Raw genomic sequence first — 24,910 nt, 5'->3', positions numbered from 1 at the left:
GGAGTTGAAGTATATCTCTGAATTTACCTTTAATGTAGTTACCATGGTTCTAAACATATAAGTATTGTTTATTTATTGAGAAATATTTTATTTTATTTTTATATTATCTTTTTTCTTTCCTTCTTAATCTTTTAGTTTCCTATATCATAATACATTATTTTTATTTTAATCTCAAACTCTCCGGTAAAATAAAACAAACTCCCAGTCTTATTTTGAAAATCAACCGAAATGTTTGAATTATTGAAATTTCTTTAATGGTGAATGTGTGGGATTTAAAATAGGAAATAAATATAAGATTGTCAAATTTTATAAAAGTCCAATTAAAAATTATTTAAATAATTTATAAATTTATTTTTTATCAAATAAAAAATGATTAATCTAAATTTTTTAATAAACCTTTTATAATTTTATATACTAAAGATGTAGGACGCAAAATATATATATATGATATTAGGGTGCAATCCTCAATTTAAGTTTGTCATATAAGGAGAACATTGTTCAACGAGAAGTTACTTCTCTCCTTGGACCAAAATATTTTCGACCAACTTCAACTATTATACGTAGAATATACACTTTAATTGTTGATTATGATAAATTTATTATAATAAATTATTATAGTATTGCATTCTAAATTTTTAATTCTTTCTCAACTCTATATTCAAAAAACACGGCAGTCAATTTTGTTGATTATGATCAAATTTATTTTTTTGTGTAAATCAAATAAGATTTTATTTAATTTTTTAATAATAATTTAAAGATAAATTTAAATTAAAATACAAAATTTAATTTTTTAATTTATATTATATAATTTTAAAAAAAATTAACACGTTAGTTATTTTTTTGTATTCTTCCACTTCCAAATTCAATCTATATCTTGTTGTCTTTTTCTCACAAGAGTTCTGCCGAGTTATCTCTACCCTTTTAATTATTGTCAAGACAAGAAAAAAGAAGTTTAATAAGTGGCGGCTCTTTAATGCAACCTTTACTGGAAAAATATTGGTTTTTAATGAGGACAGTGGCCTAACAATAATTAATTTCATGAGAGGTATTTTTTATTTAAATAAAAAATTAATATTTATAGTTGAAATATTAAAAATTAACTGTTAAAATTTTTTCACTTTTAACTATCTAATTATAATTTTAAGTAATAAATTATTCACTTTTTTTAACAATTTTATTATTTAATATGAAAAATTTATTTTTTTTAAATTAAAAATTTTCATTTTAAAAAAATTAAAATTATTATGTGATTTTAAAATAATTTATTTAAATTTTTTTCTTAGGATAAAAGGAAAAATTACATAAACAATGACATTAGCATGGAATTGTGAAATCAAGATGGACAGTAAAGTTTGCTTGACTTATTTAATTATATTTGAAAAGTTTAAAAATAAAAGAAATTTCATTTCAAATGATGAATTTTATTTGATAAATTTTTATAGATAATTAAAAACCAATTTTTAAAATTTAATCACTTTAGTTACAGAAATCATTTTAAAAATGATTTTATATTGAAGTTACATAATTTTGTTACATTTAATGATAAATCTTTTTCTCCTCCTACTCTATGAACATGCTTCATGAAAAATCTGGCTTTCTTCTTGGTCTATCATATGGGTCCATTACATGGGTCTCTCAATGTTCTATTTGATGAAAAGACCTGCAAAATAAGGAAAAACGGTCAGGAGTCTACCGAGGATGCCCCGGTGGAGACCCTCCGATGTTCAAGTTAAATTTTATGAATTGAAATAATATATTTAGACAAGAGTTACAGAGAGAAAATAAAAATAGAATTCAGGAAGGAGAATGAAGAAGAAGTCCCCTTTTGCCTTCAGAAGAGAGATTTAAGAAGAGAGAAACCCCCCAGTCTATAGTGCTATCTGTCCATGTCACTCAGACCCGTACGTACGAACGAATCAGATTCCTTCTCCACGCCAGGCGGCCATTTAATTCTCTCTGTCATGCGTACGAATATGATTGGTGAGTGATTGGGCATGCTTCCCTATTGGGCTTGTGCTCGTGTCTGATCCGAATAGCCCTGAGTTGCTGGTTCCGGACTTGTGAAATCGGGCCGTCTTTCGAGCGTATGGTCTGACGGACTTTAGACTTGTGAGCTTCTTTTGGATCCGTTCTTATTCCGGGACTAGGAAAATCAGGCGGTTATCATATAATAAAGTCTTTTAATTGAAAAATCAAAATAAACTGTCTAAATTTCATATTTGTTTCCATATGGTAAAATAAGAATACAAATATATTCAAATAGCTAAATCAATGTATTTAGTAAACTTTTTTAAACTTATTTAATAGCTGATATGAAGCTTTTTTTTTTTAAAGCTTATCGGCTACATTTCGAATCAACTCTATAATTTGTTTGACTTTTAAATTTATTTTGACTATATTACCCTTCAAAAATTTATTAATTATAATTTTATAAATTAAAATTTTTATCAATAAATTCTTTAAAAATTACAAGATAAAATAAATAAATTAAATTTATTATAAATAATAATTAAAATAGTTGTAGTATTTTTTAAATTTATAATATTTATTATGATATTATAAAAATTATGTATGAGTATGAAAAGAATTTATATTTAAAATTTTAATTGTTATATATATTATATAATAAAATAATATATTGATATATTTTCTTATTAGCCATTTTACATTCTAATATTAAATAAATAGGTATAATTTATCAAATATTTAAAATATATTAGTTAGAATAACTATAGGTTACGACTATTAATTATATCCTACAATTAAATCAAGCATACTCTAAAATTAATTAAAAAGGCTCCTAAGTTTCATACCATTAGCTATTCTTTTAACTTTTTAAAAGTTTACCACACATTTGATTTAACTGTTTCAATATCTATCGGCCAATTGCTGCATTCAAATATTAAATTAAATATCTCTTAGATTTAAGTATAACTTGTACTTTGAAATACTAACAAGTAGTTGGCTCAGAGCAAATTTTTATTTTTTTCTTTTTTTTGTAACAATGCAATTGGTAGGGTTAAACAGACAAAAGGAACAATGCAATTGTAGTGCATTTAAAAAAGCCATGGGCAAACAAAATACAAAGAGGGCTTTAGCCACATAGCATTTCAAGAAGCAACCCACGTTAAGCCAAGCACAATCCATGCCCAAACAGCCAACCCAAAACCCAGAAATCAACCCAACCCATCCGCATTTTAGCCTCTTTCCAAAAAAAAGAAAAAATCCACTTTCCAATAGATTGAAGACAATATGATGTTTGAATCTCACATAATGCCAATAGCTGGCAAACCCCACTAATCTAATATTTTTTAACATGAGAATCAAACAAAATGGTGAAGAGGACAATGCAAAGTGTTCATCTTTCAACATTGGTTTTCTGCCTTTTCTTGGAAAAAACAATAAGTTTTAATTGTCTAATCAAAACACCAAAACCTATCAATTATACATAAAAAAGGACATCATTATTTTTTTAGGATTTAATTAATCCAAATGAGTTTAATTATATATAATTAAATTAATTAATTCCCATGAACAACTTCAAGTATTAAAAATATTTTTCATTATTTTACAACTCAAAAGAATTGGTCTACAAAAATTATTTTAGTCTTTTTAAAAAAATACTCCCTCTGGTTATTTTTTAAAGAGCAAGTCAATTTTTAAACTTTAAAAATTTTATTAACACTTTTATTTATAAATTAATTAATATTCTTTAATTATTTTAAACGTTATAACCAAACATTAAAAATAAAATATTTTTTAAAAAATATTTTCTATAAAATATATTTTTCACATACAAATTATTTTCTATGCTAACACCATATTTTTTTTTCTTTATAACTTTTTATATTTAAAAGTATGTAGTATTCAATTTAAATTGAAAAAATTAATCGAATTGAATTAATTTAAAAATTCAATTTAAATTTTTATTAATTTCAGTTTGATTTAATTTTTAATTTTAAAAATTTCAGTTATTTCGATTTGATTTAATTTTGATAAAAAAAATTAAATCGAACCGATTAATGATAATAGTATATTATTTTTAATAATATAAAAATATTAAATCATATTAAAATTAAAATATTTCAATTAAATTTTAAAATATTAAAAATAAAGTATAAAAAATAAAAAATTTATTAAAAATTTAAATCGATTAAACCGAATCGAATCAGACCCATTTAATTCGATTCAATTTTTGATCAAAATCAATTCAATTCAATTTTCATAAATATCAAAATTTTAATTTCTAATTTATTCAATTCAGTAAATTTTGAAACCCCTACTTGTTTCCTCCCAAATTCATTTTGATAATCAACCATAATTTATTTATTTATTTATTTATTTTACCCCGGTCCATACTTCACGTGTCCTAATCAAAAGGCTATCAATAATTCAGACATGGTTTCCATGGGTCAACTTATTGATCATTAAGCATTATAATTCAGATTTTAACAATAATTTGTCACTCCCAATTCTTATTTATTTTGGATAATCCTTATCTAAATTCCACTATCATAAACCCAAAATATAAATAAATAAATCTCTTTAATTTTTACATTGATCATATCACTTGTTTATAGAGCTCACCATGTTGGCCTCTTGGGTTTATTAAAAAAAAAAAAGTAATTAATTAACAAATACTTGTTTAACAAGACTGAGATTAGGATTAACATCAAGTCATTTTTAAACCTTTCGTGATAGTATCCACCAATATCCAAGGATCTTTCTTGTGCTTGAATATTTTCAAATTTTATGAATTTTATAAAAAAAAAAATCCCAAAACATTTGATTGCATATTTAATTAATCATTAAAGACAAACAAGAAATTTTTTCAAGAAAAACTGTTAAAAAAATGCATATGCTTAGATTTTTATGCTTTTATTTTTGAACAAGATGATAAACTTCTTGATCTTAAGAATCATTTGATATCCGGTGAGTAAAAATACCCCGATTAGTTAAGATTATATAAGCAAATCACAAAGGTAACGGCAGTATTCTATTAAAAGCCTTATAATAGGCACAAAAAATAAAAACTGAACATGATAATTTATGAACAATCTATTTATTTTATTTTAAAAATAAAATAGTAATTATACATTATTATCAACGCAATCCTTATAATAATTCTCGCCTCATATCGCATCTTCTTTGTGAACAGAAAAGTATAACTTAAAATCTCTTAAACCTACGATAGCCAACTGGATCCAGGTGGCTAACTAGTCTTCTTTGGACAACACTTAATTTATTTATGAATATAGTTGTAATTAAATATTATCTTGAGAGATAAAAATGAAAAGTCATAATTTTTTTTTATTAATTAGTGATTTTGAGTTCAATTTTTACCTATAAAATATGCATATAAATTATTTTATGATAATACTTTCTATGCGAATATGAATTAATTGAGTTATTAAAGTTTAGATATTATGTAATCTCTTTTTAGAAAAGAAATATACTAAGTAATAGCATGCAACAAGTCATTTCTCAAAAAGAAATGCTGAAAGGAAGGTTTTTACCATATACAAAGAAAACAAAAAAGTGTTATCCATTGGAAGAACACCTAAATCAAATATCCAAACAAATCTGAAATCTTTCAAGATTTTAATTTCAAAACCCATCTCCTCCTTTTTTTACCCTTTCAAATCTTTGATATTTTCCTCACAGTCAGCGTTCAATAGTACATAACACTTTCTTCTGCTGTCTTGTTTTCTTCAAACAGAAAGTTATTACAACTGCTAGTGCTAATAAGCAGCTTAATCTCCTCTAGACCATAATCTATTATTGGATTTTCTCCCCACAATCCATTTTGCTTCTCACTCCACCCACCATCACCAACTAATTTCTGGCTCTCTTCAACCCCATTGTAGAAATAACTTTGTAAACCCATTTGTTCGGCTGAACTTGCACCACCACCATATTCGTGGGTGATCTGGTTGTTGCAACTCCCATCAGAAGAGCTGCAGCTAGTTTCACCTCCACACATTAAAAGGGCACTGCTATCTTTCATTTGATAATTTTCCAGAGCAGCCACAAAGGAGCTTTCTTGGGATGGGAGGATGGATTTATTAGCAGCAGTGAAGGAATTGTTACTTGAAAATGGAATAGGTTCAGTGAAAGACCTAGCTAGGGCATATGAAGATGATGGTGAAGATATTGCAGTAGATGGTGATGATGGTATTGATGATGATGATGATGAAGCCTGACAAAGAAGAGAAGCAAACTTTGTAGTTAATTGGTGGGGTAATTTTGTTTGAGAAGGATGAATCATCATCATCCCCATAAGCTTCTTCTTGAGTTTTGTGTTCCAATAGTTTTTGATATCATTATCAGTCCTGCCTGGCAACTGAGCTGCTATTATTGACCACCTGCATTTCCATGAGAAGAAATACATATAAAGACCCAAAAGTCTTTTCTCCTTTAAGATTAGAAAAAGAAGGAAAATTTATGTATTTATATCTCCAATAAAGATGTAAATTAAAGGGAAAAAGGACTAAAAATGGCTATCAACTCCATTAAGCAGATGGCCAAAGATGACGAGATGTTTCTGTAAAGGAAAAAAAGAACAAGAAAAGCTTATTTAAGTATAAAAATTTGTACCTGCTCCCAATGTTGGAATAGAGTTTACAGATTATTTTATCTTCATCATCAGAAAAATCTCCATGCTTGATGTTGGGTCTCAGATAATTTAGCCATCTTAATCTGCAGCTTTTCCCACATCTTTTGAGACCTAAAAATCAAAATTCAGGAAATTACAAACAATAACAAGAATAGAAGAAACCTGCAAATTTGATTAATTAAGATATATAATTTCCATGAAAGTTAATTAAAAACCCACCAAGAGGAAAAATGCTTAATTAATTAATTATTTACCAGCCTTTTGAGGGAGAGCAATCCAATTTCCTACAGTCCCTTGTTTCTCTATATAGTCTTTAAGCTTTGCATCTTCTTCTGGTGACCATGGGCCTTTCTTCACATTAGCTTTATCACAGCAAGGAGCCCTTCCCATCTCTCTGTTGTCTCTTTGAGAGCTTCTTCTTCCTCTGTGGAACTCAGGAAGTTGTTTCAAAATAAGCAGGCTGCTTGAAGAGATGTGAGGAAGAAAAGGTGTTGTTTTTTCTTTTTTTTTTTTTTTGGAGAGGAGTAAGGAGACTTGGATTAGTACACTAGAGATTATATTTATTTATTATAAAGGGGAGAAGATAAAACATGCACAAGTCAAGGAACAGCCTTCTCTAATTTCAATCATCAGCTTCTAAACTTTCTCACTATTGAATATTTGATTGGCCAATAGAAATTTTTCATCATAAAATAATCAGCAATGGGGTCATTCCATGGCTACGCTTCACACACACACTCTCATCTCTCTCTCCAATTACTTCAGTCTTCAGTTATTTTTTAAAATTACTATTAAATCCATGATCTTTAGAAAATTAACTAATTCATTTTTATTTTAAAATTATTAAATTACAATGTTTTTATATTTTATAAATACAATTTTTTAATCATTCTATTAAAAAATATTAATAATTTTAAATTATTTATACTATTTAATTCTTATACTAATAAAGAAATTTAAATAATAATAATAATAATAGTAATAATAACAATAATATAACAACGTGTAAGCAAGCGAAAATGATAGCCTATTTGCTTTCTTGTCCAAACTGTACATTGGCCAAGTCATAGGGTAAGAATCAATTAAATAATATTTTGTATGTGTCCATATGTTGACACATGTAAATTATGAGTATTCTCGTCTTCACTTACACGTCAATTAAAATAATGCATGTAAACTATGAATAAATTCTTTTATTGGAATTGAAAGGAGATTAATCTTATAGAATGGGCGAAATTTTTTTCATAATCTTATTTAATTTTTTCTTAATCCAATTACATTTTCCTTCTCAAGTTATTAAATAAATAATAAAATAAATTTTATATAGAATTTATTATATTTTAAATAATGTATCAATGAGATTTATAAAATAAAATCTGTGTGGATGTAAATTTGATCGGAGAAAATTACGTTTTTTTTCTCTTATCACATTTATTTCTTTTTATTTCTTTTATTTATATTTCTTTTATTTACTAGTGATGTCTAATTACCTCTCTATTATAGTATCATTTATTTTTATTGTTCAGATTCGTACAAACGGACGTGTCAGAACACCATTTCATATCAGGCAGCCATTTAATTTATCCGACGCACATGCTGATAAAACTGCAAAGTAATTGGGTCAGCAGTTTTTTCTCACGTTCATTACCGAACTGAATTACTTTCTGTGAGATTTAAATCTGATCTATTTCGAGTATCCGAACTAAAACTTGAAATATTGGACTAATCTGTTCGAGAATGAAAAGATAGGCTTTGAATTTTATTTTTTCTTTTAAAACTGACCTTTTTCGTAAAGAAAAAAATCCAGCGATCATCTGTTTATAAATTAATCGAGTGTATACAGCTACATAAATTATCTACAATAATATATTTCGCAATTGAATTCCATTATCTTATCAATTAATTAAAAAAGTTATCATTATAATCCAGAAATTATTAGTGAAGTGGATTTTTGCCCTTTTTTTCGTTTATAAGGATTAGAATTGTACTTTAAGGTCAAAACATAATTATGATTTGAATAAAAAAAGTTCGTGTGAAATGATGCATTTTATAATTTTTATCTATTTTAATTTTATATACATAAAATTTCTTTTATTAACTTTTTAATTATATTTTTTTAAATATATTAAGTTTTATTAAATATTAAAAAAATTAAAAATAAAATAAAATTATAATAGTCATTTTATATATTATTATAATCTAAAAATATATATAATAATTATCAAACAAAGCAATTAAAAATTATTATCATGCAACATTTCATATTACTTCTCTAATTAAACAGACAAACTTAGTGTTTTCTAAATAAATAATTTTTTTATTAAATCAAGAAATTTTAATTTAATAGTATTGAATTATTTTTCATAATTTGTGAAGTCTTAATCTGAACTTTAATTAGAGCGAAATATACTAAATTAAAAAAAAAACTTTAATTATTACTAGAATTTAACTTGAAATTATTTTTAAAATTGAAAATTTTTAAGCTCGAATTTTAAAAAGAATGCTTTTAATTAAACACCCAATATTTAATCATGAAAAAGTCAAGGCTCGTGGGATGCAAATTGATAAAGCAGTAAGAAAAAGGAAATGTTGTTATCGTGGCTAATATTTTTCAAATCCTACACCAAAATTTCACATTTCAAACAGCATTAAATATCAATTGTTTTTTTTTTTTTTATATTGACTAGTAAAACCATAATAATAATAATAATAATAATTTGTAAAAAAATTAATTTAACTGTTTTTTTTTCTTACAATTATTTTATTTATAAGAATTCAATTCACACATTGAAAAGTATGATAATTTGACCAACATTAATTAATGAGATCCAACTTTCTTATGTATAAAATACACTTATATTTCTATTAAATTTTATTATTTCATTTCTCTTTATTTTATTTTTATATAAAATAAAAATAAATTTTATTGAATGAATAAAATTCTTAATTTGAAAGAAAATATGACATATAACAATTAGTCTTTGTATTTTACAGTAAATTTGAATTGAGTCTAATTTTTACTGTTAACGTCTTATGGAGACTTACAATATCTTTTGGGAAAGAGAATTTCGAGACGTGATGAATTTCGCAAGCCGCGAGTCTCGTCACAACATTTAAGAGTCAATTTTATATTTTAATTATTTTTTTTAAATATTTTAGATATTTTCATAATTTTACATATTAAGATTTTATTTTTATTATAAATAATCTCTCTTAATTATTAAAAACTCATTTTTAATATTTGAAATTTTAATAACACTGTTTATTTTTAAGTCTATATTTTCTTTTATATCGTCTTTAACCAAACGATATTGATTAATATTCTGATGGAGTCTAATTAGTCTTTTATCAAAATGTATATTTTAATTGTATTACTTCAAAAATTAGTAGAGATTTAATCATGATTTTAATAAAACCTATAATTATGTCCATTTTTTTCAAGCAAAAATGAAAACTTAGGTAACCATCTAATCTTTGTTTTGTTTTGTTTTTCAACTATCTTAATTAACACGTTATTGAAAAATCAGTTGGTCCATGCTTTGCTATATCACAAAATTTCCAGCCTCCTTCCTACTTATTTTATACTAATTTCAAGGGTGAATTATATATGCACTCCCTTTCATAGAAAATTAGGGCATCCATTTTCCTCATTGCAATAACAACCACATAATTCTAAAATTTATCCCTTTCTCACCTCTCCCTATCTTCAAATAAACCTAATTCTCAATTGTGTTATTGGACTAATAATATTATAGAGCTAAGTCTCAATTTTCCATGGCAAAAATCCTGGTTTCTTATAGATTTCAATTTAAACATAGTAAAACAATTTTTAATTAAAAAAAATCATTATAATTATATTTAGAAACTTAGTTTAGTTTTAAGATTTTTTTATTATGCGTTATTTATTTATAGTAATATAAATTTTTATTATGTAAATATTTTTTAAATTAATAATTATCTAATGGAGTTATAATATAATTTTTATTATAGAAATATAAATGTTTCTCGTTTAAAAATCAGTTAGATAATAGAATTATTTAAAAAAAAAAACCGAAAACTTAAAGATTTTTTGAACTCATAAATATGCCATAAAAAGGAAAAAGATTTTAATAAAGTAAATATAAGAGTATAATTAATAAATCGAGAATGAAAACCTTTATTTCATAAATTAAAAATTGAAAATTCTACTAAATTATGATTTTTAACATAATTACATTGTCGGAAGAGAAAAAGAAGAGAAAGAAAGTGCGAGAAACTGAAAAAAATGATCGGTGTTAATTAGGGATAGCAACGGATCGGGTATTTTCGAGTACCCGATTCGACAGAATCCTAATAGAACGGATTTGGATAGTTATAATTGGGTTTGGAATGGGTTCGGGTTTTAAAAATAATACCCGTTGCGGGTTCGGATCAGATTCGGATTTTATGTACAGGGTACCTACTATCCGAATTCGTTTATATAAATAATTAATTTAATATAAAAAATATATTTTATAATAATATTTATAAATTTTTTTTATATATTTTTATTTAAAATTTTAAATTTAAATATTTTTTAGAAATATTAGATTTTTTAAATGAAAATTATTAATGAAAAATATTTTTTATATAAATTATTAATTAAAATATATAAGATTAAATGGGTTCGGATTTTATTCGGATAATAATAATCGAATTTGGAACGGATTCGAATAGTTTAAATTAATTTTTAATTGGGTTCAGAACGGATTCAAATATTACTAATATAAATTGGGTTTGGATTCGGATAGTTTAATTTTTCCGGGTACACTATCCGTTTACATCTCTAGTGTTAATCCAATTATTGAACTGCTCTCCTTTTGAGAAAATGAGTTCAATGGATCTGATTTTATTTGATTTTTTTGTTTTTGTTATTTTATTTTTTTTAGATTGTTTGATAGTTTATTTCTATTTTGATTTGAGAGTTTGATGTGATAATGATTCTTAATTTTGAAGACGAAACTGATGATCTATTTGATCTAAAATTTAATAAATTTTTATGATTATATGAAAATGAAAATGTCGTGGACCAATTCTAGATTCTAGTTTGGTGAGCAGTGGAATAGCTTTTTAGTTTGTGGTATATTAAATTATAGTCCATCAAAAAGCAGCACTAGCCTTGGTGATTTGTTTTTCTTGTCAATTGCCCTTGTGGGTTTGATAGTGCATCGCGGACTTCATCTTGCTTGCTTTTTAGCTATTATAAGGTTCTGCTGCGTTTTGCTTTGAATATTAATGTGTTCATATTGTCGGTATTGAAAGAGAGAAATGTTTTTTTAGTGCTCGATATTGATTTATTTAACTTTTTTCATTATAGACCGTGAACTATTTGTATTCTCTTTTTAAATTATATTATTTTAAAGTATTAAATTTTTTAATACAATATCTTTTATACGATGAGAGAAAATTGAATTAAATTATAAAATTTGATAATGCACATTTTATTATATACGATTCACTAATTACTCTTTTCATATATTTTTTTTATCTGTTATTTAATATTTTTAAATGATAATTAAAAAAATAAATCAATTAAATTATAATAAAATAATTTAAATTTAGTTTAATTAAATTTTATTTCTAATTACGCTATTATCAATAATTCTTTATTCATTTATTTTCTATCGGAAAAAAAAAAAACTTGAGATAATTAAAATGGTTCTTGTTATGAAGGAGAGCTCCTGTTATGAAGGAGAGCGTGTTGAGAGCACGGGGAAAGGTTCAAATTAATTCGCAGGCGTGTCCAAGGACTGACCTTTCGTTGCCCATTGCCTCTAGCTACCTCTTCTCTTCTTCTCTTTATCTCTGTGCTTCTCTCTCTCCTTCTCGAAGCTAGCAGCACAGTGACTCGCTACCTAGCTGCTGGTTTCTGCTAGACAATAAATGGCAATCGTTAACGCTTCATTGGCTACATTTCTAAATAACTCTTCTCCTCTTCTTGTGCCTTCCTCTTCATTTCCAAGCACCTCTACGCCTTTTTTTAAAATCCCACTAGCTAAGTCTTTCCCTTGTGCATTGTCTGCTACTAGTAGGAGAAGATGCCTCTTTCCATCTCTTGCAATCAAGAATGAGGTTATTGAAGAAGCTGCTGATGGGTATGGAGAAGACCAAGCAGTTGAACATGTGGAGGAGGTCGGAGAGACACTGCTTTACTCTTTCTCCCCTTTGCCTTTGCTACTTGTGGCTGCTCTTCCTGGAGGTAAAATTATACATATACATGCTAGGTAAAAGATCCATTTTTTGTTAAATTGGATTGGAGTTTTCTTTATTTCTATCTGTCCATTATTGTTTATATTTGAATGATGGAGAACTGTAAAGCCTGGTTTTATAGAGCATTTTAAAGATTATGGCCTTCCGAGGGCTGGTTCACCAGAATTGAAGACTTTTCTTTGAGCATTTCAATGCTCGGATTTAGATTGAAAGAGGGTGTTTGTTGAAATGCTAGAAAATATTGGTTTCTTGGAGAATGCACAGAAATATCTCGCATAAGCATGGGTTAGTTTCTGTTTGGGGAGAGAGAAGAGTTGCTTAAGAGCTTGTTAACACAAAAGTGGCAAAATTTAGCAGGAGTAAAATCACATAGTAAGATTATTTTATCATTTCAATTCAATAGATATTTTTTTATCAATTCTCTTAGTTGAAATGGACTTTAAAAAAATATTTTAAAAGGAATTGAATTTATTTTAATCATTTTTCTTGCAAAATGAATTATTCTAAAGGAAGATCAGTTAGTGTTTATAGTGAGGGGCATAGTTCAGCCTTTGGGTATGCTCTGAAATTAGTTTGTCAATACCAACGAGTGTTGGGATGACTCTTTAAGTGAGAAGTCGAGAGTTCGTTCCTCAGAGCAAATATTTATTGGCTTTATCCTTATTAGCAGATTCAGTATGAACAGATATTTGTAGTTCAACCAAAAAAAAAAAAAAAAAAAAAAAGGAAAAAAGAAATTAGTTGGCCAATGGCCCAATAGTTCTTCCATTTCATTGGCAATTTTTATTTATGAAACATTGGCTTCCTTAACTGGCGTTTGATGTGTTTTCATATGAATGTCATCCAGTAACTTGAGAGTTTCTTCCGGTCTTTGGTGTTTGATATGAGCCATCTCTTGTTGATTGCACCATCTAATGTTAACACTTGCTTATTCCTGCATTCCCGGACTTGTACTTGGTTATTCTGCTCCACAACAAGCTGATTTCTTTATGTGTTCCTTTCTTTCTCTTAGTATTTAACAAATTTGCATATCTAAATATCAGCTGGTACAGTGAGCTCTCTCTTTGGCCCTTTTGTTGAGCTTGTGAAATCATGGAATCTTCCTGACTGGCTTGTGCATTGGGGTCATCCTGGGAACATGGTATGATATATTCTTTTGATTTTACTTCTCAATAACTGTTTAGCTGCCATATTCATAACCATCAAGCTTCTCAAGTATTTATGTCCATAATACTTGTTAGGCTGTTGTCCTCTTTGCAATGGGTGGCTATGGAACATACCTCGGATTTCGAATCCGTTTTTCAGATGATGTGGTAAGATATAAGATTCAAAAATATTTCTTATGTGATGAAGGAAAAAGTTCATTTCTACTATCATCAAATGTTTAATGCCTTGTTATACTATGATTCAGGAGGAGAAGGCCAATGCTAAAGACTTGCACCCAAAACTTCTAGGTGGAATGTTTTTCTTCTTTGCTCTTGGAGCAACTGGTGGAATAACCTCTTTACTCACTTCAGATAAGCCAATCTTTGAAAGGTACTTGGAACTTATGCATGCTAGGCTTCCTACCAAGTCCCAATCAATAAGTAGAGATGATTTCAGGGCAAGTACAATTTCATTCTTGATCGTGAACAATCAAGTCCTTGATTGCAAGCAATAATGTAATATACAATAAATCCATTATCTTCTCCTGGAATCATCCGATGAAACAACCCAAGCAAGCCCCCATTTAACATAATAGATACCATCCAGTATTTACCTTATTATGTGGCTTGAATTTTGGGTATATTTTCTTGTTGGATAAATTGTATTCTTTTTCCAACTTTATATTATGTGAGATTCTGAAAAATACACTGGGAATTCGAGGATTGAGAATTTTGAAAGTTTTGACAGATTGTATCATTATTTTTTTCATGGTAGTGGAACTTTATCTACGTTTTGGCCGTGGATGTAGGCTTATGATCTTACTTTGTTAAATTTATTGTGTTTTTTATATTTACTTTTATCCAATATTGCGATTGAGAGTATGTTTCAACAAGCTGAATATTGATTATATGTATGCATGCAGTCCTCATGCTGTGACTGGTTTTATTGGCCTTGCTCTGTTGTCCATACAGACCCTTTTACCAGCTCTATTTGAGGTAAGAATTACAGTATTTGCTCCAAAAACATTAACAAGAACAGTAGCTATAGTAACAATCATGATCTTATCTCTCTTGTTTCTTTCCATTTGTTCCTGCTATTTATTGAATTTCTAACTTTCCAGTCTCTCTCTTTAATCATTCACAGGGAAATCCTGGATTGAGAAATGTTCATGGGATCTTGGGCAGTGGGATTATGACACTCTTTCTTGTTCATGCTGCCTTTGGGCTCCAACTTGGTCTCAGTTACTAGTCATGTAACTTCATACATATATTGACCATTGGATTTTTATTTTCATTTTTGCTTTAATAATATGATTAATAGTTGTTCTTCTTTGATATTTCTACACTGTAAAAACTTTATGGAATGTGAAAGCAACTAATAACCTAACAATAATAATGATGTTGCACATTGTACAATAAAAAATCACTTCATATTTTAAATTTCAAAAAATTTCAATCTTGATTTAATATTAGTTAACAAATTTTTAAGAAAATTCATGTTACCCCTAATTGAGATGTGAAATGTTTTGAAAATTTAATACAAAAAAATAAAATTTAGAGATGTAAAAATATATTTTATTTTATACATCATGGACAAAGCTGGAATTCTGATATCCGGAAGGAGGCTGGAGTTTGGAGAAGAATATAGACAAAAAATTCAAAATTTATTAAAATCCACTTCATGCACGAATTTATTAGAAGATAATCTAACTCAATAATGTGATGGGAGGTAGGAAAGCAAATCCTACTATCTCGTACTTTTATCAGTATACGCATCGAGAAATTCAGATGATGACAGGTAATAGTACGATTATATATCACTAAAAAATAAAAAAATCAAAATAATGTGATGGGAGGTAGGAAAGCAAATCCTACTACCTCGTACTTTTATCAGTATACGCATCGAAGAAATTCAGATGATGACAGTTAATAGTACGATTATATATCACTAAAAAATAAAAAAATCAGACTTCAATAACATTAGCATTAAACTTAACTAAAAAATAAAAAAGTCCACTAGTATAAAAGGAGTTTTTTTTTTTTAAGTTTAAAAAGAGTTGAACGTCTCTTAAATTAAATATTTAAATATATTTTTATGGGCTTATTATTTCAATTATATTAATATATTTTGCAATAAAACTGAGTTCTCCCCAGTAGTGGCTACTAACAGTAGAATCCAAATTAATTTCATGAGATTAAATTACATATTTGTCCATTGTAGATTTATTCATTAGAACGTGGATTATGAGGATTGGAGATCACCGCCATAACACTAAAGCTGTCAAGGTCTGATCTAGGTAGTGGAGCTCCACCTAGATCCTTGAAGGATCCACCTAATAAATAGCCAATAGGTATTAAGTGGGCCCACCTACCAACCCACCATCTACAGCAAGATTAGTAGTTGAAGAGATCTGTATAGGCCACAAGCATCAACTAAAGCACTCACTTCATCTCAACCGTCCAACTATATCACAGACCATCCGATCCCACAAATTGAAGGGTCCATATCGAGTCCAAGCTTGAGCAAAACTTCACGAGATTAGAGTCCTAGTAACTGATAAATAGAGGAGCGATTCTAAGGACACCGCGTCTCTCTGCAACTGTGAATTATCTCACTTGTCTCTGCTCTCTCTTCTTCTCTTCCATTTCCTCTGTAAATCTCTCTTTTTACTCACAGGTATGCAGTTTGTGTCTCTTTTTACACAGATCTGTGAGGACTTGTAGATATAATCTTCATATAAAATTCTGTCTAGATTTTGTTTATGAGAAATCAGGTTAATTCGACAACTGGGTTAGTTTGATCTGGACTTTTCTGGGCATGATTGGTTTGTTTTCGAAAGAAAAATGAATGAAAAATTGCATCTTTACCATCCAATTTAGAGATTTCCATTTATAATATCAAAAGTTATACTTAAGATTGGATGGGTACTAGATCTCTTGTATGTTAAATAGAAGAGAAACCTTATTCAAAAAATTTATATTTCATTTTTATTTTCAGAGCGAAGCAAATCTGGTTTAGTGAATTTCCAAAAGGAATCATGATTTGTATGTTATGTTTTAACTTTTTTTGGTAAATGATGTGGTGCAGTTGAAAGATGGAGACATTTCTTTTCACTTCTGAGTCTGTGAACGAGGGACACCCTGACAAGCTCTGTGACCAAGTCTCAGATGCCATTCTTGATGCCTGTCTAGAACAAGACCCAGAAAGCAAGGTTGCCTGTGAGACGTGTACAAAGACTAACATGGTCATGGTCTTTGGTGAGATCACAACCAAAGCTAAAGTAAACTATGAGAAAATTGTAAGAGATACTTGCAGAGGCATTGGTTTTACGTCAGCTGATGTTGGTCTTGATGCTGATAAGTGTAAGGTACTTGTCAACATTGAGCAACAAAGCCCTGATATTGCCCAAGGAGTTCATGGTCATCTCACAAAGAAACCTGAGGAAATTGGAGCTGGTGATCAAGGCCACATGTTTGGCTATGCCACTGATGAAACTCCTGAGCTCATGCCACTAACTCATGTGCTTGCCACCAAGCTTGGTGCCAAGCTCACTGAAGTGAGAAAGAACAAGACATGTCCATGGTTGAGGCCTGATGGTAAGACCCAAGTTACTGTTGAGTATAAAAATGAAAGTGGAGCCATGGTGCCTGTTAGGGTTCACACTGTTCTGATTTCAACACAACATGATGAGACTGTCACCAATGAGCAGATTGCGGCAGACTTGAAAGAGCATGTGATTAGGCCTGTTATCTCAGCTCAATATCTTGATGACAAGACTATCTTCCACCTTAACCCTTCTGGGAGGTTTGTCATTGGAGGGCCACATGGAGATGCAGGACTCACAGGTCGAAAAATTATCATAGACACATATGGTGGATGGGGAGCTCATGGTGGAGGTGCATTCTCAGGGAAGGATCCAACGAAAGTGGACAGAAGTGGTGCATATATTGTTAGACAGGCAGCAAAGAGCGTGGTGGCTTCAGGGCTCGCCAGGCGATGTATTGTGCAGGTTTCTTATGCAATTGGTGTACCAGAACCATTGTCGGTCTTCGTAGACACTTACAAGACAGGGAAGATTCCAGATAAAGATATTTTGGCATTGATTAAGGAAAATTTTGACTTCAGGCCTGGGATGATAGCGATCAATCTTGACTTGAAGCAAGGAGGCAACTTCAGGTACCAGAAGACTGCTGCTTATGGTCATTTTGGCCGTGATGACCCGGATTTCACTTGGGAGACTGTCAAGCTCCTTAAACCCAAGGCCTGAGTGTTCTGGGTTCGACTTTATATAAAATTTAGAGATGGTTATTATCGTAGCCAACATTCTGCTTCGTGGGGGGGGGGGGGGGGGGAGAATAAAGAGAGCTTCAGCTCATGCAATGCATCTGATATTGCAAAGAACACTTCAGTGCCAAGCGAGGTGTGGTTGAGGATGTATGCTTTAAGTTGAGCTTGTAGTTTGGTTAGTAACAACATCATTCATTGTTTTTTCTTTACATTCTTTTTCAATATTGAAAAGAACACTCTTTGGTTAATGAGAATCCTGTCATGGCAATTGTTCGATCCCATCAATGTCGAAACTATAATCGGTTTGTGTAGGAGGGTTGATACTTGATTCCTGGAACCCTGAAAATATGATTGTACCATCACTTGCAATTACATATGTAACTTTGAAGAGTTTGTAATGCTGGTGAAACAGATCATCCTGGTTGGAATGCTCAAAGCATAGTGTTGTGTTTTACATAAATAGACGATTGCAGAACATTCTCCTATAAAGTCCCTGCATCTTCATGTTAGTAAAATAACGATATATGTAGGCATTCTTCAATATCTGTGAATCAAAAGAAAGCTAGGGTGGTACTAATTAGTCTTCAAGTAAAGTGAAGGTCATGAGTTCTCGAGTTCAGAATCTCCTGTCAGAACCCAAAGAACTAAGATTAAAGAGCTTCACGAACTTGTTGCTCATGCAGTGAATATCATGTAAAATGTTATTTTGAATTTTTCGAAACTATAATTTTTATTAGAATTATATATTAATATCTAGAGCACCCTACCAAATGAATGAATGAGCATCCTGTATATATATATATATATATATATATATTTTATCCGAAAAAACAAATGGGCGTTCACAGAACAATGAAGAGTTTGGAATCTTAGGACAGGGCTCTGTAGCCTGTACATCAAACATAAAAGATAAGGATGACTTGTTTTGACCTCAATTCATGTGACTTTGAGAGAAAAATATCAAGCAGGGAATATTTTCATACTGAAAATGACAACAGGAGCAGTGAACTAAAATTTCAAGATATTTTTTTAACTAAAAATAACATGGACACATTCTAGATATTTCAACAATAGACCATCTGACATGACAGATATTTTCTATATCAAGATGCAGACTAGGAATCAAGATTAGGGAACACATATAATAGAACTAAAAAGACAACATCATAGACAAAACAGAAATGATCCTGGACCAACCTCTATGGAACTATGCATCTTGCTCAACAAAAAGACTTTTGACCCTGTTTGGCATTTCTGATAGAGCTACCATTGAGAAAAACATTTTCTCAAAAATATTATTTAGAAAATATTAAAAAATAATTTAAAATTATTTTTGCCATAAGGACACTAAAATAACAAAGTAATTTTTTCCAAACTGTTTTTTTCAACATCTAGAATGGTGCTTTTTCTCAAGAGCACCTTTCTAACCACCTTTCTGACCTTCAAACTCAATGCTAAACATCATTTCCATGGTCGACTTTTGGGCAACTTTAAGAAAACTAATCAGCAGCAGCACAAGAATGTGCAATGAAATTTTGATGTCATTGGCTTAATATGCAGATATTATGTACAGCTCCATCTACTGAAACAACTGGTAATTTTGAACTACAAAACCCCTTGTTAATTACTTTATATTGCATAATCTACATGCTGAATTTATTTACAAGGAAAAAGAAAGGTATTAACGGATTACATGATAGGAAATCGACTGAGCTGTCACATACAAGCATCCATTACCAGAAAGACTTGACGTATGCCGAATGTGCATGATGAGGCTCTGTATCTTTGCGCTTTTTGTATCCCCTTGCAAACTTCCAATCTTTATGGTACAAGACAGCCTCACAGAAGTCGGAAACATGATGTGGAAGCGGATCAGCTCTGCCTCTCTAGGACATATGATCTATAGTTTACATACATATTTTGATAGGAGAAGTAAACTGCACAAGAGACCATGGCAATCTAAAAGGAATGATAGTGACATCATTTAAGCCCAACCCATTAGCATATTCCATACTGCTTCCAGAATTTTGCTTCTTGGAATGGACAAACTTTCCCCTTCATCAAGTAAGACTCTATAAACTTCAAATTCACGATCTCCAATCATGCGCCTCCTGATCTCTGCCTGGAAAAACAAACAGCATACATCATAATTGATCATTTGTTGTACAAAAGAAGAAGAATTAACAAACTGCCAGGGAGAAAATAATGTCAGACAAGCAAATAACCATTGCAAGTTCACTAAAAACCCAACCTGCCATGCATTGTCAACCACATAATTGCAGCAACTCATTCTCATTTTGATAAAACAACCTATCTAAGCTTATTCAGTCAGTATGTAGGGAAATACCGAAAAAATGCAAGTCTTGAGCATCTTGAGAGCGAGCGTAATATCGTGAAACACAAGAGGCCTGCCTTTGCCAGATAACTCAACAGGATTTGCCACTAGTAGTTCTGTGTCAGGACCACGGCTGACAACAGCTACTCTGAGCGGACGTAGTAATTCCATCTCCAGACGAGAAGACAATGCTCTCTGTTTGTTAGGGTCAACTACCTTCTTCCCATCAGCTTGAACAATGAACAAGTCAATCTCACAATTTCTTCTTTGTTTTATAGTGAAGCGCCCATAAGAAATCTGGTCACAAGTTGTAGATGGTTAAATATTTTTCTCTTTGTTTTGCAGAAAGTACATCATAACTCCAGTCAAAAAATGGAATATGACACATGCAATGTACACTTGGATAAACGCTCTTCAAAAAAATCCAATACAATTTAAAGCATTAATGTATACACCTGCATATTGTACTCCTTAAGAGTTCTCATTATGTCGTAAAGAAGACCTTTGTGATCTTGGCATGCAATTTGAACAAGTGTATGAGCAGGACTCAGTAAATTGTCCATTGCGACAGAAACACTGGTGGAAGTTAGTGAACTTGGGAGTGCATCAGGAATTTCCAACTGAAGCATGTCGTCTGTTATAGTAGTTGGAAGAAATGAAGATTCCTGTGAACATGCAGTAATTTCAGGACCAACCATTTCTATGTCACAGCTTATCATGGCATCTCCCATAACAGCTTTTAAGTGTTCATATGTATCCTCCTTTCTTTTATTTGTATGCAGAAGCTCCCTGACAAAGGCAACACATTAAAGGAACCTTACTTTTGGAAGAAGTCAAGAAGATACAATTTTTCTGAATGCATTAATGATCCTATAATACTTCAAATCCTTTACATCGGTATGTCAATTGACATGATCACAGGACCTAAAAAATGGTCAGAAAATGTGGTTTCTAAGAGAACATGCACTTGCATCCATAAATTCAAGAAATAGCATTATTACAGGAAGCGACTACTCCAATTGGACAATCTGAGTTGGAAATAGCCACCAAATTGCTTTATATTTACAAGCAAAGGTTATCAAACTCCTTTTGATGCATTATAAAAGTTAAACTTAAAAAAGTAGGTTCGAGTTAGTATGCTAACCACCACTTGAAAGTAATCATCACAATGGCACTCAATGAGCACGTTGAGCAACACAAATATCACTAAAATAGCAATAACCTCAGTGAAACAACTTGTAATATAAGTCTGAGAAGAGATATGATGAATGCAAACCTGGTGTCTGTAATGAAGAATAGGTCCATCACCCTGCCATCTGGTGTTGTAGATACCTTTACCTTTTTTATTGTGAGCTCAAGCTCACATAGCACCTCAGTCACATCTGCCAAAAGAAATCCCCCAAAATTGAATCACAGAAAGTTCACAAAATATTCTAGTGCTAAATTCACCATGAAAATATCAACATCAAAGTGGGAGATGTGAGAATCAGTCAAATTTATAAAACTTCCTTCATACTCCAAAAGATTATCAATTCATGGGAACAAATTAAAGAAAACTTGGAATCTTAAAAAAAGCTGTGGCTAGTGTGTGGCTGTTGTGGGATTAGGCTCCAAATTCTTTCTGTTCTTGCATAGTCTTCTTAACAGTCATGAAGAGCAGAATTAAGGATCAGAAGGAAATAAAAAAGCAAACAAATCAAAACCCACCCTGAAAATCATCCAGAAATACATAAACCACAAACAGTAACCACAAAAATCATGAAAACCTATCCAGGAAGATCAATCAATAAACCAGGCAGATTCAATGGACAAAAATTGAATAAAAACCAAATATTCCAGAAAGAAGTATTACTGTGTAAAAGCCCTTTTCTGTCATGGCAGCATAACTTCAATAGAAAAACATCAGGAGGCCTCGGAGGCTGCTGCAATTCTGGACGATAATAAGAAATCCCAGAAGCTGAATAACAAGAAGGGCAAACCGCTAATAATCTCTTCTTCAGAAGACCCCATCTAGTTGATGAATTGCCAGCAACCCAAAACACTATGTAACACCATTTCCCATCCGTAGATAAATCTTCACCATATCAAAAAAACCCCAAACACAAAAAAATAAAAGTGAGACCACAATCCCACAGCTTTATACACAAATTTTAACTAATAAACGAAAATAGAAGTACCCATCGCTTGTTTCACCAAACCCACCAATTCTTCAACAAATTTGGAAAGTACAAGCGTGAAATAAGGCAGAAAGCTTAGTTTTTTACCAATGATTGCCGAGAAAATTTGGGAGAGGGGGAGAAATGGAGCAGAAGAGGGGAACATAGAGACAACAGAGCTGAGAAAGCTCTCAAATTTCTTTCAATTTTTTGTACAGTTCGAGAGACCAACAGAAGAGCAGCAAGAAGAAAAATCCAGGACCATGTTGAACTTACCTCCTTTAACGATATTAAGGCCAAAGAAGAGTATGATGCGACACAAATCACAACCAAGGCCAGTCTTGTCAGGGCAGTTGACGGTAATGACGCTGAGGTCTCTTTCTTTCTCTGATGGACTGATCATCACCACATCGTCGTGTAAAATTCCCATTTCTCTGTAATTCCTTTTCTCAAACCTTCTTTACAGCGGAAAGTGGTTTTGTGACTATGCTTGTTTTGCTCAGCCAGTGGTTTTGTTGCTGCTGCAATGGTTGTTGGTGGAGACCTAAGACAAAGAAGAAGACGAAGATGCAGAGAAGGGGGAGGAGAGAGAGAGAATAGTGGCGGTTTCTTCGCTTATGATTCACTTGTTGTTGTTGTTGTTTCTTTGTCTATTTGCAGATTTTCTTTCTATTTTTTCTCTTTTTTCTTTTTCTTTTTTGTTAATTTCTTCTGTTCCGTGACGGTGAGTGCGAGGGAGTGAAGACGGATGGATCGAAATTAATTGGATATCTCGGAGAGACGGAGACGAGATAATGATTGGGGAAAGCTCGAGAAATCATTAGCTACTTTCCTTTTTTTTTTTTTTTTTTTCTTTTTTCTATTTGATTTATTATTGAATAACTTTATTTTTAATTTTCATAGAAAAAATTTATTAAATCATCTTTTAATCTTAAAAAATATATTAAAATATTTTTAAAATCTTAAAAAATTTATTAATTATTTTTTATTAATTTTAATTATTAAATATTTTATTATTTAACTTTTATATTATAAAAAAATTCATTAATTTTTTAATTTTAAAAATATATTTACTAATTATTTTTTTTGTATTTAAAGTATTTTAAATCTTTTTATAATGTTTTTTTGAAAGCAGTCTTTTTATAATGTTTATTGTCTAAAATTAATTGATTAACTAATTTGTATATAAAAATTCTATTATTTGGGTCTTATTTATTTGAAAAATAAATTTGTATATAAAAAATATTTTTCATAAAATTTTTTTCATGTTAAATATTTTTAAAAATTTAACTTATTTTTATAATTTAATTATAATATTTAAAAAATATAAGATATTTATAAAATTTATATATAGAAGGTTTAATATTAGTATTTATAATAATATTCTCAAATTTATAAAATAAAATTTTCTTTTAAATTTAGTAAATTAGTATAGGTCGTTTTCTATTTTTTTAGAAAGTAAGATATTTTAAAAAAATAATATTAAATTAAAAAAATATTTTTGTTAATCAATTTTTTTATATCTAATCAATAGAAATTTAAAATTTATATGTATGTGAATTTCACCGTAGATAATATTTTTTATTTTAAATTATATATTGAAATTAAATTGAATAATTGTGTAGATTAAACGAGTAGAAGAATTTATCATTTTTTTGTGTTAGCAAAATAAATGTATAAACTAACCTTAAAATGTGAAATAAAATATTTTCTTTCGCTATATTTACTGTGAATTGTGATAATGTTTTTTTTAAAATAACACAAAATCAAAAAAATAAAAAATAAAGCATAATTTTTATTTAATTAATTATGTGTCTAAATATCGAGTGTTAAATTTTATTTATGATATAATATATCAATTTTAAATCATCTTCAAAATATTATTTTAAAACATTTATTATTTAAATTAAAATTTTTATAATGTAAACACTCAAAAAATTTTATATTCTTTTTATATAAAATTTTTTATTTTTCATTTTCACAATTTATTTAAATAAATTATTAAATTATTTTTATAATACCCTAACTAATTGATATTTTATTGAAGCATTGAAAGTTTGACCAGTCAACACAACTGAAAAGTTTTTTTTTGAACTGCAGGAAAATAAACCTAACATTTTCGCTTATTATTATTTTTGCTTT

At 29.5% G+C, this 24,910-nt stretch overlaps 4 protein-coding genes across 6 annotated transcripts; 2 read left to right on the top strand and 2 right to left on the bottom strand.

Annotated features, from left to right (window-relative positions):
• Positions 1-5,520: 5,520 nt before the first annotated feature.
• On the bottom strand, positions 5,521-7,158 carry LOC110622356 (transcription factor RAX2). Its single transcript, XM_021766842.2, has 3 exons — positions 6,871-7,158; positions 6,598-6,727; positions 5,521-6,365 (listed from the first exon to the last, which is right to left on the bottom strand). The coding sequence occupies exons 1-3, from the start codon at positions 7,004-7,006 to the stop codon at positions 5,672-5,674; spliced, it is 960 nt and encodes a 319-aa protein (XP_021622534.1). The 5' UTR covers positions 7,007-7,158; the 3' UTR covers positions 5,521-5,671.
• A 5,169-nt stretch (positions 7,159-12,327) lies between these two features.
• LOC110622335 lies at positions 12,328-15,326 on the top strand. Its single transcript, XM_021766818.2, has 6 exons — positions 12,328-12,833; positions 13,888-13,985; positions 14,086-14,157; positions 14,256-14,380; positions 14,913-14,985; positions 15,134-15,326. Exons 1-6 carry the CDS (start codon positions 12,518-12,520, stop codon positions 15,236-15,238), a joined length of 789 nt encoding a protein of 262 aa, XP_021622510.1. The 5' UTR covers positions 12,328-12,517; the 3' UTR covers positions 15,239-15,326.
• A 930-nt stretch (positions 15,327-16,256) lies between these two features.
• Positions 16,257-18,556, top strand: LOC110623206 (S-adenosylmethionine synthase 3). The gene is made up of 2 exons (XM_021768134.2): positions 16,257-16,666; positions 17,078-18,556. Exon 2 carries the CDS (start codon positions 17,085-17,087, stop codon positions 18,255-18,257), a length of 1,173 nt encoding a protein of 390 aa, XP_021623826.2. The 5' UTR covers positions 16,257-16,666; positions 17,078-17,084; the 3' UTR covers positions 18,258-18,556.
• Positions 18,557-19,872: 1,316 nt separating this feature from the next.
• LOC110621958 (ACT domain-containing protein ACR10) lies at positions 19,873-23,448 on the bottom strand. 3 transcript variants are annotated; one of them, XM_043960038.1, is made up of 6 exons: positions 23,045-23,448; positions 22,465-22,569; positions 21,889-21,994; positions 21,068-21,401; positions 20,625-20,909; positions 19,873-20,399 (listed from the first exon to the last, which is right to left on the bottom strand). In XM_043960038.1, exons 1-6 carry the CDS (start codon positions 23,196-23,198, stop codon positions 20,262-20,264), a joined length of 1,122 nt encoding a protein of 373 aa, XP_043815973.1. In that variant the 5' UTR covers positions 23,199-23,448; the 3' UTR covers positions 19,873-20,261. The 3 variants fall into 3 exon arrangements, with proteins under 3 accessions (XP_043815973.1, XP_043815971.1, XP_043815972.1); XM_043960036.1 differs by having other exon boundaries at positions 22,465-22,686; positions 23,045-23,445; XM_043960037.1 differs by lacking the exon at positions 23,045-23,448 and adding an exon at positions 22,877-23,038 and having other exon boundaries at positions 22,465-22,686.
• Positions 23,449-24,910: the final 1,462 nt, after the last annotated feature.

This window comes from Manihot esculenta, chromosome 9, assembly GCF_001659605.2.
Source record: "Manihot esculenta cultivar AM560-2 chromosome 9, M.esculenta_v8, whole genome shotgun sequence".
Classification (NCBI taxonomy): Eukaryota; Viridiplantae; Streptophyta; class Magnoliopsida; order Malpighiales; family Euphorbiaceae; genus Manihot; species Manihot esculenta.
The sequence above is the reverse complement of the archived record's forward strand: the minus strand, read 5'-3'. Positions and strand labels throughout refer to the sequence as shown.

Excerpts from the sequence above, each read along its gene's own strand:
- LOC110623206 (XM_021768134.2), top strand. The coding sequence starts at position 17,085 with ATGGAGACATTTCTTTTCACTTCTGAGTCTGTGAACGAGGGACACCCT.
- LOC110621958 (XM_043960036.1), bottom strand. The coding sequence starts at position 23,198 with ATGGGAATTTTACACGACGATGTGGTGATGATCAGTCCATCAGAGAAA. Across the intron at positions 22,687-23,044 it reads CCTTAATATCGTTAAAGGAG|ATTTATCTACGGATGGGAAA; the intron begins GTAAGTTCAACA and ends GATATGGTGAAG. Across the intron at positions 21,995-22,464 it reads CAGAAAAGGGCTTTTACACA|ATGTGACTGAGGTGCTATGT; the intron begins GTAATACTTCTT and ends TTCTTTTGGCAG.
- LOC110622335 (XM_021766818.2), top strand. The coding sequence starts at position 12,518 with ATGGCAATCGTTAACGCTTCATTGGCTACATTTCTAAATAACTCTTCT. Across the intron at positions 14,158-14,255 it reads TCCGTTTTTCAGATGATGTG|GAGGAGAAGGCCAATGCTAA; the intron begins GTAAGATATAAG and ends ACTATGATTCAG. Across the intron at positions 14,986-15,133 it reads TTTTACCAGCTCTATTTGAG|GGAAATCCTGGATTGAGAAA; the intron begins GTAAGAATTACA and ends AATCATTCACAG.
- LOC110622356 (XM_021766842.2), bottom strand. The coding sequence starts at position 7,006 with ATGGGAAGGGCTCCTTGCTGTGATAAAGCTAATGTGAAGAAAGGCCCA. Across the intron at positions 6,728-6,870 it reads TGCTCTCCCTCAAAAGGCTG|GTCTCAAAAGATGTGGGAAA; the intron begins GTAAATAATTAA and ends TTTGATTTTTAG. Across the intron at positions 6,366-6,597 it reads TATTCCAACATTGGGAGCAG|GTGGTCAATAATAGCAGCTC; the intron begins GTACAAATTTTT and ends ATGGAAATGCAG.